Here is a 20,055-nt window from a genome sequence, read left to right as displayed (position 1 = left end):
GGATTTCCATGCTTATTTTTGTACATCGGTACTACTTAAAGTGGCCTGACCTACTTACTTTTTGTCCCTGATTTCATAACTGATTAGTCTTAAATGACTTTTGACTTTATTGATCTTGACAGCCTCAGCAGAATTTTTCTCAAATTTGCGTTTCAGACACAGTTGGCACTGAAACGCAAAATAAAAAGAGCATTTCCTCCTCTCGTAATAACCACATGAGATACATGTGCTCAAAGATTGGGGATGATGGCTGGGTGGTATCACACGTCTTTAATTCCAGAACTCAGGAGGCAGAGGCAGGCAGATCTCTGAGTTTGAGGCCAGCGTGGTCTACAGAGCAAGTTCCAGGACAACCAGGGCTGCATAGAAAGACCCAGTCTCAAGGGGAAAAAAGAGAGGTATTTAAATACATGCACACATTATAGATTAAGCAAATAAAAGTAATAGCATTCATCACCTTAGATTATTTACCATTTCTTTGTGGTGAGAACACAAAACCCTTTAGTTAGACACTGTTAACTATGGTCAGTTAGCCTGGGACAGAACACACAGACCCACTCCTTGTAACTTGTGCCATTGACGAAGGAGGACTCCTTTCCCAGTTCAACACCTCCTCAGGCTCTTGGTGGAAACCATCCACTGTCAGCTCTATAGTTATTTTTTGTAGATATGAAATTATATAATGGCTTTCTCTATGTAGTTTGATTATTCACTTAACACAATGTCCTCTAAGCTTATCTGTGTTGTCACAAATTAGAATTTCCCACTTTTAAAGAAAACTTATTTGTTCTTTGACAGTTTCATACAAGTGTATAATACATTCTGGTTTCTCTCACCCACCTCTTCATCGCCCTTCAACCCCGTCAGCTCTTCCAGTCCCTTCCCCACACCACGCTTTCCGTTTAGTTCTGTGACTATGGCCTTCTGGGCACCCATGGTTTTGGATTGGAGTCCAGGGGGCTTCTCAATGAGTCCACAGCTGAAGACAGTGACTGGCCCCGAGTCTGTCAGTAGTCAGTAGTTCAGCAGGGAGCGCCAGGGCCCAGCGAGCACCTCCTCAGTCTGTGATTGATAGCTGCTAGGCCCAGTGCTGGCAGCCAGAGCTCTGTGACCATGGCTGCAGAGGCTGTCATGCCAGAACAAAGCACCCACTGTCATTGTTCCTCTCTTCCAGCCCCCTCTTCCACTGTGTTCCTGAGCTTTGGAGGGGAGTGGTATAAATTATGTTTAGGGATGAGCATTTCATTGTCACTTATCGTCAGCTCTTTGGTCAGCCATGATTCTCTGCATTTACGTTCACTGCTAAGAGAAGCTTCTCTGTCTGCGATTGTCATTTCATTAAAGGTATAAATAGGAATATTTAGAAGGTGGTTTGGTACCATATCAATTTAGTTAAACAATCTTGTTTTTCTTAAGATGGAGTAGTATTTGTGTGCACACATACACACACAGGCCATATTTAAAAATCTGGCTGTGCATTGGTGGACACCTAAGCCCTAGCTCAGCTTGAGAATAACGCTGCAGTGAACATGAAGTGTGGCTAGCTTTCAACGTGCTTGTTTCAGTCCCTTTGAGTATACACGCAGTAATGGGATTGCTTGATCATAAGATACTTCTGTTTTCTTAGGAACCTTCAAGGAAGTACTGCACACATTAAGTGATAGAATTGTGAGAACTGAACAAGTTAACGAATGTTTGGAATTATGATTAGAGTCTGGTACCTGGTAAATGTGTGTTACAGCTCACTATATTTTAAACTTTTTTACAATTAATTTTTAAGATTTTATGTGCGTTGCAGTTTTGCCTGCATGTGTTGTTGGATCCCCTGTAACTTAATGAGTTATAGACAGTTGTGAACTGCCGTGTAGGTGCTGAGAATTGAACCTGGGTCTTTTGGAAGAGCAGATAGTGTTCTAAACACTTGAGCCACCTCTCCAGCCCCAAGGGTCAACTATTCTTGTGACTTTGTTACTAGATGTCCCCCTGGCCCTGAAAGGTTTCCTTATAGATTCTACCTAGAGTACTTGGTGTCTATCAGTCTCTAAGACTCACCAACCATTGATGGAATCGGTGCCCGCTACAGGATGGACTGTCTGCTGGAGGGAGTTTGCTAACAGTCGGCTCTGCACCGCGGAGATCCTACAGTACCGCACTATTGCTGCTGAGCCAGTTGGTTGTATTTCAGATAAACAAATGAATAGAAAACAAGTGGAGGCAACTTGTGGACGGGTGGACTTGTTCAGAGCAGGAGTACAAAATAAATGTGACTAACCGTTGTCTGTTCTGACAACAGAAGCAAGCAAACTAATCAGACAGGCTTTATTTAAAGTGTAGACGAGCCTGACGTGTTGTCTCACACCTGCAATAGCACTGGGGATATGAAGCCAAGGACCAGGGCAGCCTGGGTTAAGAGTGAAACCCTGTCTTGAAAAAAGAAAAAGAAAAAGTGGCTCAGTGCTTAAAAGCATGTACGGGTCTCGCCGAAGACCCAAGATGAGTACCCAGGGTGGGGCTGACAGCTGCTAGTAATTCTAGCTCCAGATGATCCAACTCCCTCCTCTAGTCTAAAAAGGTACCACATGCATGTACAGACACACATACATAGATACACATAAAAATTATTTTTAAAAACGGAAAAAAGAAAAGAATGTGAGCTACTTCCCAGGAAAGCACTAATATAAATGTTTACTGAGCATACTCTGCCAGAAGGTTGGTAATTATTAACTATCCCAGATAACTGATGAGGAAAGAGGGGCTTAAAAGGAGGGTGAGTGAGTGGCCCCACGCTGTATACAATGTATAAGTGATAGATTTCGCCAGGATTGAATTGTGGGCACTCAGACCCAGAGCTTCAGGTTCTGAACATCTACCACAGACATCTCTCTCCATCTGTGTACATATTTTTAGAGAATTTTTAAATCCAGTTAATCCAGCGTGGTGGTGGCACAGGTCTGTGTTTCCCCATATTGGGCCAGGGGGTCAGGTTATACAGAGGCAAGATAGGCCAGTCTGGTCCACATATCAAATGGAGGCATCTTACCTAAAAATGACAAATGGATACATTTGTCAGTAAAGCTCACGAACTCAGAGCGTGTTTTTAGTTTGCTTGTCCTCACTGTTGACTATGCAGTAGATACTCTTTCTTCTTCTTCACTATGAAAGCAACATCATTTTTCAGCCTCCGTAAGCTGGATTCAAGCAGGTCCTCCAAATCCTTTAGCATCTGAGATCGTTGGTGCACAAAAGGTCGAAGCATTTGATCGTCTTCCTAAAAGATAAATGAAAGGGAAAAAATGATAGTAGATATCATGACTGGAGTGAAAATACTTGGTGCGTGTGAACGCGGTGTCCAGCAAATGTCTGTGTGGCTGAAGAGCTGCGCTGGACCCTTTCCAGCAGTCAGTGGGGACCTGGAGCAGGCGCTTCAGGAAGGCTGTTGGAATCCACCAGGAGTAGGGTGAGATAGATGCCCACAGCTTCAGACTGGAATGCCGTGTTCTTTCAGTGCTACAGACATTGAGACTTGCACAAGAACTCCCAGAGAGAGGCCTTTACTGGTGTTTCCCCTGCCCGGTAGAAGCACCCCTAGAAGGGATTGCAGAGTCCGGGGAGTATCGGCAGAGGGGGGTGGGGCAGACAGGTGACATGGCACTAGGCTCCGGTTTGTTTCCTGGATTATCAATAGATTCCTGCCTGTTTGGATCCTTTACCCACTATTTCCCTGATGAATTTTCCATGTTTCTTTTTCCTATTTCAAAGCTAATCATTTATATATTCTGAACATTAATCCATGAGAGTAGTTATGGGTTGCCAGTCAGGAAGTTTCAGATGCTAGAGCACTTTGGCTTTTTGAGTGAGAGGTGTTCATCCAGTTAAAGTCCATAAAAATATTCTTCAAGTCAAAAAACCCTGAGACATGTTAGATAAGGGATAATCAACCTATAATACAAATTAGTTTGTACTTAGAGTATGGAGGAGGGTGTCCACAGGTGTGCTGCGGGAGCCTGAACTTAGTCTCAGTTGTTCATAAGGAGCAGTACACCTTGGTTTGTTGTTTTTTGTTTTGTTTTTTTTTTTTTGAGGTGGATCTCTGCTGTGAAGCCCACTGAATAGGCAAGGCTGACTGGCCAGTGAGCTTCAGGGACCCTTGCCTGCCTCTCCCTAGGACTAGAATTTTACACATTCGCTGCCATGCTTGATTTTTTTATGGTCCCTGGGGTTAAACTCGGGTCCTCATACTTGTGCTATAGGCATTTTACTGGCTAAGCCACCTTTCCAGCCCCCAGTGCTTATTCTTAACTTTATTTATGGGGTCTGAGCCTATTCAATCCCCATCAAAACACCAGCACAATTCTTCACAGACCTTGAAAGAATATTCTACTTCATATGGAAAAACAAAAAACCTGGGATACCTAAAACAATCCTGTACAATAAAGGAACTTCCAGAGGTATCACCATCCCTGACATCAATCAAGCTCTGCTATAGAGCTATAGTAATAAAAAAACATCTTGGTATTGGCATAAAAACAGACACATGGATCAATGGAATCAAATTGAAGACCCTGACATAAATCCACACACCTATGAACACATGGTTTTTGACAAAGAAGCTGAAATTATACAATGAGGAAAAAGAAATTATACAATGAGGAAAAAGACATCATCAACAAATGGTGTTGGCATAATTGGATATTGACATGTAGAAGATTGCAAATAGATCCCTATCTGTTGTCCTGCACAAAACTGTCCAAGTGGATCAAAGACCTCAACATAAATCTGTTTATGCTGAACCTGATAGAAGAGAAAGTGGGAAGTAGCCATGACCGCATTGGCAGGAGAGACTACTTCCTGAATATAATACCAGTAGCACAGACACTGAGATCGACAATTAATACATAGGACCTCCTGAAACTGAAAAGTTTCTGTAAGGAATGGACACAGTCAATAAGACAAAACGACAGCCTACAGAATGGGAAAAGATCTTCACCAACCCCACATTTGACAGAGGGCTGATCTCCAAATATATGAATAACTCAAGAAAGTAGACATCAAAATACCAGATAATCCAATTAGAAAATGGGGGTACATAACAGTATTACCTAGCTGTAAAGCAAAACAAACAAAAAAACATTGACTTCATGAAATTTGCAGGCAAATTGATGGAACTAGAAAAAAATAATTCTGAACGAGGTAACTCAGACCCCAAAAGACAAACATGGTATGTACTCACTCATAAGTGAATATTAGCTGTAAAGTAAAGGATACCAACCTACAATCCACAGCCCCAGAGACTAGATACCAAGGAGAGCCAAAAGAGGGAAGCATGGATTTGCCTGAGAAGGGGAAATAGAAGAGATCTCATAGAAAACTGGGGACAAGGGACTGGGGAATGGAGGGATGGGATCTTGAAGGAGTGGTTTGTTGGGCTGGGTGTGGGAGGTGTGTTGGAGGGGGAGAGCAATAAAAGAGTCTTGATTGGGGATATTTTGGGGTTAGGGAGAGACCTGCTGCCAGGGAAACCCCTAGGAATCAAAAGGATGACCCCAACTAAGACTCCTAGCAATAGTGGAGAGGGTGCCTGAACTGATCACTTACTGTAAGCAGATTGGTGACTTCCCTAAGTTGAGGAAATACCTCCATGAGATCCAGCTGTGAAGAATTTTCTCATTTAGTGATCAATGCAGGAGGACCCATACCATTGTGGGTGGTGCCATCCCTGGGCTGCTGGTCCCAAGATCTATAAGAAGGTGGGCAGAGCAAGCCATGGGAAGCAAGCCAGTAAGCAGCACCCCTTTATGACCTCCATCTCCTGCCTCCAGGACCCTGCCCTGTTTGGGTTCCTATGCTGACTTCCTTTGGTAATGAACAGCAATGCCAAAGTGTAAGTCAAATAAACCCTTCCTCCCCAACTTGCTTTTGGTCATGGTGCTTCATGGAAACAATAGAAACCCTAACCAAGATAGGTTACATGGTGCTTTATTTTTTTATTTCATTTTATTTTATTTTGGTTTTTTGAACAGGGTTTCTCTGTGTAACCCTAGCTATCCTTTAACTCACTCTGTAGACCAAGCTGGCCTCAAACTCACAGAGATCCACCCACCTTCCTCTGCCTCCCGAGTGCTGGGATTAAAGGCGTGCGCCACCACTGCCTGGCCAGGATCCACACTAATTTGCTCATCTGCTCACACACACACCTCCCATCTCTGTGCCGTCAAATCTGTAGGCTCAGTGGAGTGCTGCCTGGGTGTCGCAGGGAGGCTGAATACTCACAGGGGGTCTGCACTGCCGCAGTCCCAGCAGCTGTCGTCTGGCCACGCTCATGCCCCCATAGAACACCTTCAGGGCTCTGGCCAGCTGGGCATCGCAGCCGGCTTGCTGAGCACACATCCGCTTAGCCTCTCTGACAGCCGGCAGCTGTGTTCTCACCTCACCTCTCTCTGGGTTATCTGCCCTCCGGGCTGGGGTACCAAAAAAAAAAAAAAAAAAAAAAAAAAAAAAAAAAAAAAAAAAGTATGGGTTTCTCTGTGTAGATTTAGTTGTCCTAAAACTCACTCCCTAGACCAGATTAGCATCAAACTTAGAGATCTACCTGCCTCTACCTTCTGAGAGCTAGGATTTAAGGTGTGTGCCACCAGGCCCAGCTCTGGGGACATTTTATGTCTTCAGTTATCAGCGCATTCCCTTTGGAACCACTCTAAGAAATCTTACAGGGCAAAAGAGAAAGGGTTCTGTGTTTTGTTTATGGTCTAAGATATGAATTAACTCATTAAAATGTCCTGTTCTTCTGGAGCTGGAGGTATGGCTCAACAGTTAAGAGCACTGACTGCTCTTCCAGAGAACCTAGGTTTGATTCCAAATGCCCACATTTGGTGTCTGTAACTCCAGTTCCAGGGGATCCACCTGACAGCCTCTGCTAGCCTCTATGGACACACATGCACTCAGGCACACATATATAAACATAAAAATAAGTAAATGTTTTTTTAAAACTAATTCCTGTTCTAGACAAATAGCGCATTCCAAACATGGGAGTTGGGAATGAGATAAACCAGCAAATGGTACTGTCTCTCACCCTGCTGAGCAGAACCAGTTTTTTCCAGCGATGCCTTGAGAAACACGTTTTCTTCTCTGAGGGCTCGATTAACATCTCTAAGCAGCTCCGTCTCCTGCTCTAACATGAGCAGTTTCTGATAAATTTCTGGTACCTGGTTTGACATGATCTACAGAAGATATGTCAGCTCAGCTTTTGTGGCATTACCTGCATAGCATTCCAGACTAGTGGTTCATACCACCTTGTGTAAACAAGGATGGATGGGGGTGGGGCAGGGAGAGGTTTAAGTCCCTCAAGACACACATAAAAGCACAAAACCACTTCATTGAAGGGATGATTCTTATGGGCTGTCACCGAGATTGTTCAGCCCTCTTGTCATCTTCCACGAGTACAAACCTGGCTCACATTCTTCACACCGGACAGTTTCTTAGTATCTACCACAATGTGGCCTTCACCTAGGAGCAGGCTGTCCAGCTGAGAGAAGCCTAATTCAGCACAGCCTTCTGCAGCGTGGGAGAGAGAACCAGAAAGAAAAGATCCCAGTGAGCTGAAGTGAATGTCGAACTCCAGGCCTGGCAGAAGATGGTGCTTACCCACTGCTCCCCAGACCCGCCTGCCTCCCTCCGCTCCCTCTCAGCATTAAATCTGGTTGAACAGCACACCTAGGAAAGAATAAACAAGCAAGGTACCTTGGAGGCCCCACAAGTCAACGACCAGAGCATTTGTCAGTAAGTAATCCAGAAACTCGCGAGATGCACTCAGGGCTACGATGTGGACAGTCTCTTCGATCCGGGGGTTCACGCTTTTCCACACAGGTTTGGTATACAGAGTGTTTGGGAGATCATAGATTCTGTACCTGAGGCAAGGATATAAAACATAATTGAAAACCAGAAGGGGCATATCTGTGAAGAAAATAATCGGATGAGCCGTTGAGCTACAATGCGGCTAGATGAGAAGCTGCCCTGTAACTGAGTCTTGTGGCTTTCCGCCTCCAGCGCTGTCACTCAGCATGAATACCATCGCCATCGAGTAGGTAAATCCAACAGGCAGCAAGGGGTTAATCAGTATTTAAAGTGCTAGATTTCCTTGGGAGGTGTTCAGTTTGTACTTTTTTCTGTTTTGTTGTTGTTGCTGTTTTTGTTTTTTGAGACAGTTTCTCTGTGTAGCCCTTGAACTGTCCTGGAACTCTGTAGACCAGGCTAGGCTCGAACTCACAGAGATCCACCTGCCTCTGCCTCCTGAGTGCTGGGATTAAAGGAGTGTACTGCCACTGCCCAGCACATTTTTTACCTCTTAAAGCACCCTTTCTTTACCTTTCAATATCCTTTGAATCGAATGAATTTGACCCTTTCTGGTTGTGTCTGTACTTAAACAACATGGTTTTGGTGGATATTTTTTTTGTGGCAATTCAAATATCTGACCCTGTTGCTTTAATCACATAAGAGACTCAGCAGCCATCCTAGGCATGTGGAGGGCCATGTGGCTTCTCTGTGTGATGGAGAGAGTAGCCATTTTGCAGTTGAACAAAAAGAAAAACTTAGAATTTTGTGATACGGTGTGTTCATGGAGCGGTAGTGCTCATCCATACCCCATCTGAATGCCCCGGTTTGCATCTTCCTTTAGCCATTTGACACCAAGGCATCTGATGATCTGAATCTGGAAGTCAATCCTCTTGCCCAGTAGCTCCAGGGGGTCAATAACCACATCTTCCTCACTGTGGGCCCTACAGACAAGAGTTGAACATCAGTCTCTGGATTAGGCTGGACCCAGGCTAGTTAACACTCAGAAAGTCATTAAGAGATAAACAGAGATAGACAATTGCCCTGGAGGGCTGGTATCTGCTGTAGAATCCATTCACTGAAGAGCCAGTTCCGGATGGTGCTTCTGGCAAAGAGAGCTCACAGCCCAGAGAAGAAGCCAAACATCTCTGTGTGGCGAATGTGGGTAAGATGCAAAACCCACACTGAGGACGGTTGGTCCCACTGGGGAGGAGGAAGGGCCAGCTGTCTGCTCAGAGGCTGCAGCCTAATTTCTCATCTACCTTGGTGAATCAGTCATAGTCCAGAGTCAACGTGATCCCTCTGTCCTTGGAAGCTGACTGGGACAGCTTTCGGACTGGGGACCTCTTATGCCAACCCAAGCTCTTAATTAAAGGCTGAAACCCACACACAAGAATACCATGTTGTTAATTTTCAGTGTGACCATTGGGCAGCCTAGGTGCCTAGTGCAGACAGGTGACGAGCCAGTGGCCTGAAGTCCCTACAGACACTGCTTTTGGTCAGCTTGGCCTTTTGGACCCAGAACTACAAGACTCTCCTACTCCCTTCTCAAGGGAGTTTCCTCTTCATCAAGGCAAAAGGTCACATTGGATGTTTGTACCCAGCCCAGGACTCCTGCCAGACTTTGTGCTTAGAAATGCTGAAATACTGTTAATATAAACACCCTATGGCCTAAAACATAAATAATAAAATGGGAGTTTAGGGACAGCACAGAAGGATCCGGACACCTAGCCGCCCCCACATCCCAAGCCAAGGAGCAAAGCTCCGGCCTCTGCCAAGAATGGAGAACAGAAGCCAGCTTTCTGCCTCTGACCCTGACACCTGCCAATTGTGACAAGCATCCTGTGGAGTGGATGCCAGACCTGCAAGCTGCCAGGAGCAGGCTGTGGCTAAGGGTAAGCATGTCCCCAAATAGGCTTCTTTCCCAGGGGTCCCCTCATGGAACCAACCCAGGCTTTGGGTCATTGTTCAGCGTTCCTCACTCCATCTGCTGTTTTGTGGGATGTCCTCCTGATTCCCTGGGTCTCCAGGACAGTGCTGAGCTGTCTCTAATGCTAGCCATTTGACAAGAATCAGACTCAACTGGGTCAAGTCATAAAAGAGCTAATTCACTTGTCTCATCGGTGACCCCTTAAGGGACCAAGTTGATTTCTCTCCCCGCTTCATGAGAACTCCGGCTCTTTTGAGCGTCCCGGGAGGGGACCGAGACTCACCATCCCTCCGGGGAGCAGGGAGTGATGCGGATGTGCAATACTGCCTCCTCTAGCCCGTCATAGTTCAGAAACTCCACCTGCTCCTCCAGCATCATGCGGTAAGCCAGGGACTGCAGCCAAATGTGTGCCGAGCCCAAGTGGACAACCTCCACAGGGTCCCAGAATGGGTCATCTTCCTGAGCCACCTGGCTGTCTTCACTCTCTAGAAAGCGCTGGTAAAGTTCCTCCATCAGGAATTTCCTATTGATAAACTTGGCTTTTGACCAAATCCATACCTGGGGATGCAAACGGGGTCACCCAGCGTCTTAGTTACTTTTCTATAAACTTGGCTTTTGACCAGATCCATACCAGGGAAGGCAAGGGAGGTCACCCAGCATCTTAGTTACTTTTGTGTTTCTGTGAAGAGACACCATGACCGAGGCAACCTGTAAATGAACATACTCAGCTGGGGGCTGGCTTGTGGTTTCAGAGGGTTAGTCCAAGATCATCATGAGAAGTGGGCAGCAGGGCAGCAGGCATGGCCCTGGAGCAGTAGCTGGAGCGTCACATTCTGATCCACCAATTGGAGGCGGAGACAGACTGGATGTGACATGAACGTCCAGTGACACACTTCCTCCACCAAGGAGACACCTAATCCTTCCCAACACAGTTCCACCAGCTGGAATCTAAACATTCACATACATAAGCCTACGAGGGCCAATATTATCCAAACCACCAGGCCATGTCCTGTTTCATTTGCTGCTTAAACAACCTATCTTTTATCCAGTCTGTTCCTCCTCGTGGGTGGAGTTTTGGGAAGACCACACACTACTCTCATCAAACTTAACTTTTCGAGGCCCATCCAGAACCACATTGTAAGTGATGAAATGGAGCCAGAGAGATAATTATGACTGATTAAAGATAGAGAGGCCATGAACCAAGGTGGCTTGGTGGTGTCTAGAGGTTGGAAAAAGCAAGGAAATAGATTTAACCACTGTTTTTTTCACAGTTGGACTCACAGCCTACAGAGAGCTAAGGTAGACCTTGGGGGATTCCGTGAGTGACAGCGCTTGTTATGGACAATAGATGATAAATACAAAAACTGGTCTACCGGAAAGCCGGTGGCTCCACAGCAAACACAGAGCCACGTGCTGGGTGGACAACCTTCTGCCTTCCCTGTAGCTAAGCACACAGGTACGTCAGCTCCATTTCTTAGAAGCCCACAAAGGGGTTCTACTCTTGTTCAGGTATCCACCAGTGAGCAACAAGTCCAGGACAGGAGTTGCTGCCTCTCACTGGGCAAGACCAGGGCCTCTTCAAATGCCTGCTATGGAGAGAAACTTAAGCGAAGTCCAGTTGGAAATTTTCTTGATTTAAAATGTCACATCAGAAGTGATATGAAGTAAAACCAACAACCCCTTCGTAACTAGAATAAAAACAAAAGCCAATGGCTAAAGCCTTGTCTCCATGAACATCACCTTCAATGGGAAAGTTGCATGACAAACACAGATTTTTCTGTCTCTCTGGCCTCCAGGTATGTAAGGAAGCACCATACAGAGATGTATGTTTCTGTCCCATGCTCACCTATACCATCTGGGTAAGCTTCCAGGTTTTTTTTTTCTTTTGAGTCAGGTTTTATCTCTATTATCTCTATTCCTGATGGCTGTCCTGGAGCTCACTATATAGACCAGGCTAGCCTTGGAGACCCACCTGCCTCTGCTCTCTGCTCCTGAGTGCTGGGTTTAAAGGTGTGCACCATCACCTTAGATCTCTGGTCTACAGGCAGGGCTACACAGAGAAACTCTGTCTCAAAAAATAGAATCAGGCTGTCAGCAGGTCTGTAGAGCATTTCTTAACTAGTGATTGATAAAAGAGGACTGAGCACATGGTTGGTGGGACCACCATGGGCTGGTGGTCATGCGCTCTCTAAGAAACAAGCTGAGTGGACAATGAGGAGCAGATCAGTAAGCAGCACTCCTCTGTGGCCTCCAGATTCCTGCCTGTCTTGGTGTGGGAAGTCCTTTTGTATGTGTTATTTTTATTGGTTAATGAATAAAGAATCTGCCTTGGCCTGTGATAGGTAAAGTAGAGCTGGGGGGGGGGGCGCTAAACTGAATGCTGAGAGAAAGAAGGTGGAGTCAAGCGATGCCATGGAGCCACCAGAGGGACACAAGCTGCCAGCTGGAACCTTGCTGTTAGGCTACAATCCTTGTGGTAAAATATAAAATAAAAATGGATTAATTTAATATGTAAGCGCATTCTAGAAACATGCTAGAGTCATTATTATTTAAAACACTGCTTGGCTAGAGTTTCTGTGTGGTTATTTTGGGGCTGAGCAGCTTGGAATGAACAGTCTTCTTACAAAAGATTGGTGCACCAACGTGGCCAACTAAATCCACTTAAAACCTGAGAGAGTCTGGGAAGGAGTTCTAAACACAAAAAGACAGTTTAATGCAGTTTCTTCTCCACTGATGGTGGCAAGCAGAGACACAGCTCCGTTAAGAGGTTTCCTGACTCAGCTTTAGTGGCAGAACTGTGTGGTTTCTTTAAAGGAAGGCTTCTTAATTCGTGCCAGGAACAGCTCTGGCTCTTTTTAGGGGCTGATGCCCGCCACCCACTTTGGCTCCAGATGCTTACGTGTCCACTCAGGGTCAGTAGGAAACTAGCTGAGACCATGCCCATGGCTCAGCATTCCCCACCTGGCAGGCTGCAGATTCAGGTTTGCTAGGCTTACAAAGGCAGGAGAACATGGTGGATTCCCACCGCCATACACAGAGATATTTCTAGGCCATGCAGTGTGCTGCATGGCGGGTTTAGCTTTTACTCAGATAAAAAGGGTTTATATGCTGCACGGTGCTCCCCAGAGTTGAGGTGGTGAGGAAGGCTCCCACTAGGCTGTAAACATGCTTCCTCCATGTTGGACTGGGAGGAGCAAGCAGGCAGGGCTGTATTGGCCCTAGCCACACCCACTTAGCATTAAAAAAGAAGGTGCTTCTGGTCAGAAAATAATTACAGATACACAATAAAGACAGAATCAAATAAAAAAAAAAGACCTCTAAATGGGTCACAGTGTTGGATAATGTACATAGGCTTGGGAAAGAGAAGATAAAGAGTAATAAAAAGTAAATTATTTTGAAAAAGTCTTTAAAGAGACAGTACAAACAGTCATAGATTAAAGAAATAGAGAAAAATAAGCCACATAAAGATGGAAAATACAGAGAGTCTAGATTATGTATATTATTGTGTTTTCTTTGAATTTTTTGACTGTGAAGGAGCTAAGTACAGAGAGATATTTCATTGTATGGGCTGCTAAGCTAAACCATCCTATATATTTTAAAGGTATCATGACTTCAGAATTTGGGTCTAAGAATATGTTATTTTGGAAAGAGGTTCTTCTTTTGTTTCCACAGAGGATGGGAACCTGTGGAATTCTTCCAGACTAATGTGGTTTGACGGACCAAGACCCCACAAAAGGTTGCCCACCACCAAAAATACTTCACCCAACAAAACACAGGAAGCAATTTGGAGAACTATGCCCAAATTCCCAAATATTTATAAATGTTTGTTTACATTGAAAGGGAGATAGACTATAGATATGAATACTTTGCATTAGTATGGATCTTGGTTTATTTATACAAATTTAAGATCAATTTTGTTATCTTATACTTCTGCTCTTGATTATGGTATTGTTCTTGTGCAGTTCCTTTAAAAATGTAATGTATGGTATGGGAGAATTATCTGTATTCTGTCAATCATATTTTAATAAAACGCTGATTGGCCAGGCAGGCAGTATAGGCAGGAAAGCCAGACAGGAAGTAGAGGTGGAGCAAAGAGACTGGGAGTATTCTAGAAAGCAGGAAGCTCCCTCCACATTCCTGCACAGACCACCGAAGAGGCCACATGTGAGCTGCCACGCTGAGAAAGGTACTGAGTCATGTGGCTAACATAGATAATGATAATGGATTAATATAAATTACAAGGACTAATAAGAAGCCTGACCTAATGGGCCAATCAGTTTATAATCTTATGGAGTCCTGTGTGTGATTTTCTTTGGGATATGCCGGTTGTGGGGTACCGGGCAGGACAGAAACCCCAACAAGCCGGCCCATCATGTTACAAATGTATAATTAAGAAATATAGGATAATAGAAAGTGATCTATAAAAGTCAAGCTTGTAATCATGTTAGTTAGGGTTTCTAGATGTACAGAGATATATTTCAGATGGATAGTTATTCTTCAAACCTTTTAAAGACTATAGAATATGGCATTTAAAATGTTTTAAGAACTTAGGACTTTGACAATGAGACACATCTGCTCCTGGCAGCACAAATTACTTCAAGAGGATGATAGGCATCAAAGAGGCTCCTTATGAAGTTGGTTAGACATTTAGGCAAGGAATTGCTCTTGCCTGGACTGCTTGATGTTATGCTGTATGGCCTGGACTTGCAGGACCCACAGAAAAATTACTGTTGAAGTTGCCTAAAAAAGGTGAGACTGTCCTTCAAGGTTCCTGCTTCAAGAGTCTGCCAGACATTCTGCTGGACAAAGAAAGCAACTGATAGACTTTGCCATTACAAGGCAGAACATATCTTCAAATTTCCTGCTTCATGGAAAAGTCTACCAGATGCTATGGGCCTGTGGGCTGAAGTTTGGATGCCCCAATGATACAGAAGAACTTTGGGTGACTGTCCAGGCAGCGAGATGTCGCTCTCAATTCTAGAGTTTTGGAAGTTTCTTATAATGCACTTCCTGTTTACTTAGGTAATATTATATCCTTCTGGAGTCTTTGATGGAGTTGAAGACTAGTTATAATTTTCCTTAGTTATGATAAAAGATAAAGTAGATATAAATATTGTTACTATAATTCTTACTTGATATCTGTTTCGTTATATGTAATTTTACTATGTTAAAGTTAAAACCTTCCTTTTTATTTAAACAGAAAAGGTGAAATGGTGTGGGAAGTCCTTCTGTATGTGTTGCTTTTATTGGTTATTCAATAAAGAATCTGCCTTGGCCTGTGATAGGGTAGAGTAGAGCTAGACAGGGGAAACCAAACTGAATGCTGGGAGAAAGAAGGTGGAGTCAAGAGACATCATGGAGCCACCAGGGGGAAAAGATATGAGTCGCTAGCTGGAACCTTGCCGGTAGGCCACAAACATCATGGTAAAATACAAAATAAATGGAAATGGGTTAATTTAATATGTAAGAACTTACTAGAAATACGCTAGAGTCATTGGCCAAGCAGTGTTTTAAATAATATAGCTTCTATGTGATTATTTCGGGGCTGAGCAGCTGGGAACAAATAGTCTCCTACAACACTGCCTTGCTTGAGTTTCTGTCTTCACTGCTTTCAATGATAAACTGTTACACAGGAGTGCGAGTGAAATAAACCCTTTCCACCCCAAGCTGCCGTTGCTTATGGTGTTTTATCACAGCAGTAGTGACTCTGACAATGTCACTAGAAAAGATCCTAGGAACTAGCAGTATGAGAGAAAGACCAGGACACACAAAGGGTCCCCAGACTCAGCTCCTACTCAGAGCATCTGGGGGTTTTGTCTAGGTTGCAGCTGGCAAAAATCCCCTGTGTACTTTGGAAACTTTCCAAGGATACTCATGTCTGCCCACTGATGGGGTCTTACCTCATGAGTCCTTGGTTTGGTCACCTTCACCATGACCTCTTTCTGGAGGTCGAAGCCCCTGGAATCTGATGATGCCAAGTTCTTCACCTTCAATTCCATTCTAAGTCCCTGGTAAAGAGATAGCTCACTAAACAATCCCCTCGTTCATATTCCTTTTACAGTCTCTTCCCCATTCTTCCCAGCCCCAGGCTTTGTAAAAGAGCACAGCCCGGCTCTTCCTGTTCCTCAGAGTTTCTGCCACGCCAAATAGCAGATCACCGGCATCTCCCAGTGGTATCCTGGATCTAGCGTTTAGACTTCCTAAGTTGGTTAACTCCCTTTCAAGGCTCCTGCTGACTGGGATCTTGTGTTCTCAGGAGCTAACCCCAGCCGAGGTCCACTGTGTGGTCTATCAGCCACTGAGGTGCTGGAGAGAGGCGTGGGGACTTCAGAGGTGGTCAATTATGGCAGTAAGTGTTGGTCTGGGAAGCTAGTGTCAGGTGCTCAGCTGGCTGGGAAGGCCTGAGGGTTAGTTTAACTCTGTCCCTAGCTCTCAGTGCCATTGTGGGAAAAGTCTCAGCCTTCCCCAACCTCGGACCTTTGGGGACCTGACATTCTGCCATCACTGGGGGTGAAAGGTCACCTTCTTTAGCTCCTCGCTCATCTGATTTGCCTCCACAACCAGCGGCATGAGTTTGATGTAGTCCTGGAACACAGCTAAGATGCTAGGGTCAGCTTGGCCATCTCCAGGGCTCCCAGTACCTAGCGAGAGTCATGGAGGAAGTGAGTCTGTTTGTTCTGCCACACACTCAGCTGTTCACTTCCACTGCCTCAAAATCTTGGCTTGAAGGCCCTCAGTCCAGTGTAGTTCCGGACTGTCCAGGAAGGAAGGTTAAAGGAAGTAGAAGCCAATGGGCCAGAGGAGGGGGCTGAGTCCTCGGAGACCCAGCATGTAGTCTGTTCTCCTTCAGTTGAGTCTGGGTGCTATGGAGGAAGGGTCATAGCAACTATGGGAGGTCCTGAGCCCCTCTCCAGACTTGGAGGAACACTGCCTTGTGTTAGGACCTGTCTACTCCTTAGAGACTTCCCACCCGTGGGTCACATGGCACCGATGCCTCAGAACTTCCCACCAGGCTGCCTTGGGAACCTGCCATCATCACCAGACCCAGAATGCTTCAGCCCAGGGCCCGAGGTTTAATGAACTTCCTGTCACCACCGTCCCTATGCTGGAAAGGCATCTGCACAGTCAGTTATGAAGAACTAAATGAAAAGGGTTTTTTGTGGATGGTTTTGCTTATGGTTGTGTGTGTGTGTGTGTGTATACAGTGTGCACACAGAGACCAAACAGAAGGGTGTCATGTCTTCTATCACTTTCCACGTTATTCCCCCGAGGCAGCGTTTCTCCATGAACCTAGACAACAGTCACTAAGCCGTCTTGACTCTGTCCCTCTCAAGACAACACTCAGCTCTTTATGTGGATGACGGTCTAAACGTATGTCCTCATGGCTGTGAAGCCAGCATTCTTAACCACTGAGCCTTGGGTTTACATCAAGAACTTGAGAAGAATGTGGGTGTGGCAATTCCGGTTCTCAGTAGGCTGAGGCAAGTTAACACCTTGATACCACCTTGTGCCATACAGTGAGTTTCAATCTAGCCCAGGTGCCTCGTGAGATCTGAAACAGAGTTAAGTATGGTGGCTCATACCTGTCATCTCAGCACCCCACTGCCCCTTGGCTGTGGCTTTATTAAGGTCAACAGAGCCTAGGTGCCTCCCCAAGAAGCCAGTATATCACAAAGACCTCAGTGGGATCCAGCCAACCCTGTGCATATGACTTGGGGCTAGGGGAGGAGGTGTGGGAAGGTATTTAAGGAGCTCTGCTTCAGGAGTAAGAGGATGTGGACGGGCAAAGAATGGAGCCTCTAGGAACCCGTGGGAATCCTAGATAGTGCAGGGGTGGAGGGTGGGTTGAGGGGCAAAAGATACCTTCCACTCAGAAACCCAGAGCTGCAGCTTCTTCCAGACCAAGGCCTGGACCTCACCCCTCCCCATCTCTCCAGCCCAGAGCAGGTCTCAGTGTGTGCTGTAGTGCTCCCCACTGGCTGAAGGCTTTTGTCTAAGCCACCCGCCTTCTCAGCATTCTTGCCTCAACTTGCTGCGTGGAACACTCTCCCATACCGTGAACTATTTCCATCCTCATCCCTAGGGAAGGGCTAGCGACCTCATTCTGTTGACATCTATTCAGTTTTCTATATTTCTATTTCTCTGTTTCTATTTTGGGGCTGATGATGTAGCTCAGTGGAGCACTTGTCTGGATTGCAAAAACACAAAGCATTGGGTTTTATTGCCAACACACACACACACACACACACACACACACAGAGAGAGAGAGAGAGAGAGAGAGAGAGAGAGAGAGAGAGAGATCTCAGATTTTAACTTTCTGCATCCTGCACTCTGACTCCATGGAAACAGTTGCTTTTATGTTTCCCCGGAAGGCAGGTCCAGGAACGCTTACCAAGCATGTCCATGCTGACTCCCTCAGCAGCTGCCCGCTCCAGCTGGAAAAAGTCATAGTCGTATCTACTCAAATCTTTAGCGCCTCGCTCTGAGGGAAACCCGATGTAGAGGAAGGCACTGTTGGATCCCAAGATGATGCGGTCCTGGAAGGGAGAGCGTAGGGAGGAAAGGACCTGATCCAGGGTCCAGGCTTCTTGAGCCAGAGCAGAGAGAGCCTCCGTGACCACTGACATTCAGCCCTCTGCCAGGATATGGAACCACCTCACTCTGAGCCTCAGAAGAAAAGCATAGGATGGGGGTGGGGTTCTGTAGAGTGCACTGGGGTCTGATTCAGATTAGGTTATCAGAGTTCCTCTGAGAGGGCAGAGGGTTAAGTGCAGACGTATGCGGGGGGGCAGGGGGGTACACTTTTCAGTGAGGTTGATCACACTGCTGATGAGCCACTAGAGGGAAGTCCTTGGGAGGGGCGTGTGCTGGACAGCGAAGCTACGGAGGGCTCACCCAGCGCTTCTAAAAGGGGAGTGACTGAGCCTCCTGCCTGTCTCAGAGGCTTGTGGCTTCTGTGTATAGTGACTGATGGAGGGAGAAGGCATCAGGGTGGCCCGTAGAGCCACTGTGGTGGTAGAGACTCCAACGAGGGTGGCAGAACAAATGGGAACAAAGAGGGACTGATAAAGGCAGATAACTCGTCACTCCCCAGGGCAGGCTCTCTTAGGCCTCAGATGTCATCAAATGTGAGTGCCAAGAAGGGTCTTGAAGAGTATCTATTTTCACCCTCCTTGTGTTGGGGAGGATGTTCCCGAGATACAGTGAATTGGGAGCCTGTCTGTCACCCCAGTCTGTGCAACCTGGCAGAGGTAGAAAGCCCCAGGCCTGGCCAGTCCCTCTCACTGTGACAGGAGACATTTCACAAGAGAGTCCTGCTCCCCCCGCCCTTGTCACCATCTTGAGGGTAGCAGTGAAACACTTCTGTGGCTGGGAAGGGACGTACCAAGTGCTGCAGCTTTGTCCTGCTGGTGACAGGTACCCCGTTAACAATCACCTTGCACTTGCCGTGTGGTGCGACTGTCACTTTACCGTCCAGATTCACGAAGGAAGCGTGTTTATCTGTAATCCTAAGGAGACACGAGTTTGTCAGAGTCACCCAGTAGACTATGATTTCAAGGCTGGTTGAGTTGCACAATGACACCCACAGCTGTGGTCAATGGGGGAGCTCCCACTGTCCCTCACCCCACACCGAAGCTGCAGGACCGGGCCCTGGAGAGGGCAGGCAGTTGGAAGATAACAAAGATGCTATTCTATTGACTGAGCAAACTCTAGCTGAGGGCCTACAGCTGCCAGGAACCATCAGCTGCTGAGACCGTCACAAGTCCGTCACAAGCTAGCCAAGATTGTGTATCAAAAGATAGTAAAGAACGGTGGTGTGTATACACCAGGGGAAACAATCCGCCAGAAAGGAGGAATGGATTCCCAGGATGTCAGCAACATGGGTGCAACTGGAGGGCATTGTGAAATCAACCAGGTACAGAAAGACAAATAGCCACATGCTCGCACCCATACATAGAGGTCAAGACACTGGTCTCGGAGAACAGAAGAGCAGAAGAATGCTTGCCGTAGCTGGGGGCGGGGAGGTAGGGCATGGGGGTGGGTGAGGGAATGGTTAATGATCACGGGATGGATCTTAATAGGAAGAGAGCATCTGGTGTTCTACACGTAAGCTTATGAGGCTCAAAGTCAGTAGTTGAAAGTTTAAAATCTCTAGCACATCTGATCACCAGCCTTGGATGTAGGTTCTGGAAATCACTCTACAGAACACAACATACACATGACTATGGTGCCAATTAAAACATATATATGGAACTTTAAAATTTTTATTTTTTGTTTTCTTTTTGTTTTTGTTCATT

General features: G+C 45.9%; 1 protein-coding gene across 2 annotated transcripts in view; it reads right to left on the bottom strand.

The window, feature by feature from the left end:
* Nucleotides 1-75: 75 nt before the first annotated feature.
* The window catches only part of LOC125401997 (kinesin-like protein KIF28), a 49,496-nt gene continuing 29,516 nt past the window's right edge, over nt 76-20,055 (bottom strand). The window contains exons 13-23 of one of the 2 annotated variants that reach the window (XM_087906089.1): nt 19,143-19,266; nt 18,150-18,294; nt 16,280-16,398; nt 15,658-15,765; nt 10,041-10,315; nt 8,637-8,771; nt 7,738-7,904; nt 7,445-7,551; nt 7,070-7,217; nt 6,271-6,458; nt 76-3,268 (exon numbers count right to left, since the gene is read on the bottom strand). In XM_087906089.1, coding sequence (XP_087762215.1) covers nt 3,113-3,268; nt 6,271-6,458; nt 7,070-7,217; nt 7,445-7,551; nt 7,738-7,904; nt 8,637-8,771; nt 10,041-10,315; nt 15,658-15,765; nt 16,280-16,398; nt 18,150-18,294; nt 19,143-19,266 — 1,672 coding nt within the window. In that variant the 3' untranslated portion in view covers nt 76-3,112. Of the gene's footprint in view, nt 3,269-6,270; nt 6,459-7,050; nt 7,218-7,444; nt 7,552-7,737; nt 7,905-8,636; nt 8,772-10,040; nt 10,316-15,657; nt 15,766-16,279; nt 16,399-18,149; nt 18,295-19,142; nt 19,267-20,055 lie in introns of both variants that reach the window. The other variant, XM_087906090.1, reaches the window with a different exon arrangement.

The sequence above is a fragment of the Myodes glareolus genome, chromosome 5 (genome assembly GCF_982192425.1).
Source record: "Myodes glareolus chromosome 5, mMyoGla1.1, whole genome shotgun sequence".
NCBI lineage: Eukaryota > Metazoa > Chordata > Mammalia > Rodentia > Cricetidae > Myodes > Myodes glareolus.
The sequence above is the reverse complement of the archived record's forward strand: the minus strand, read 5'-3'. Positions and strand labels throughout refer to the sequence as shown.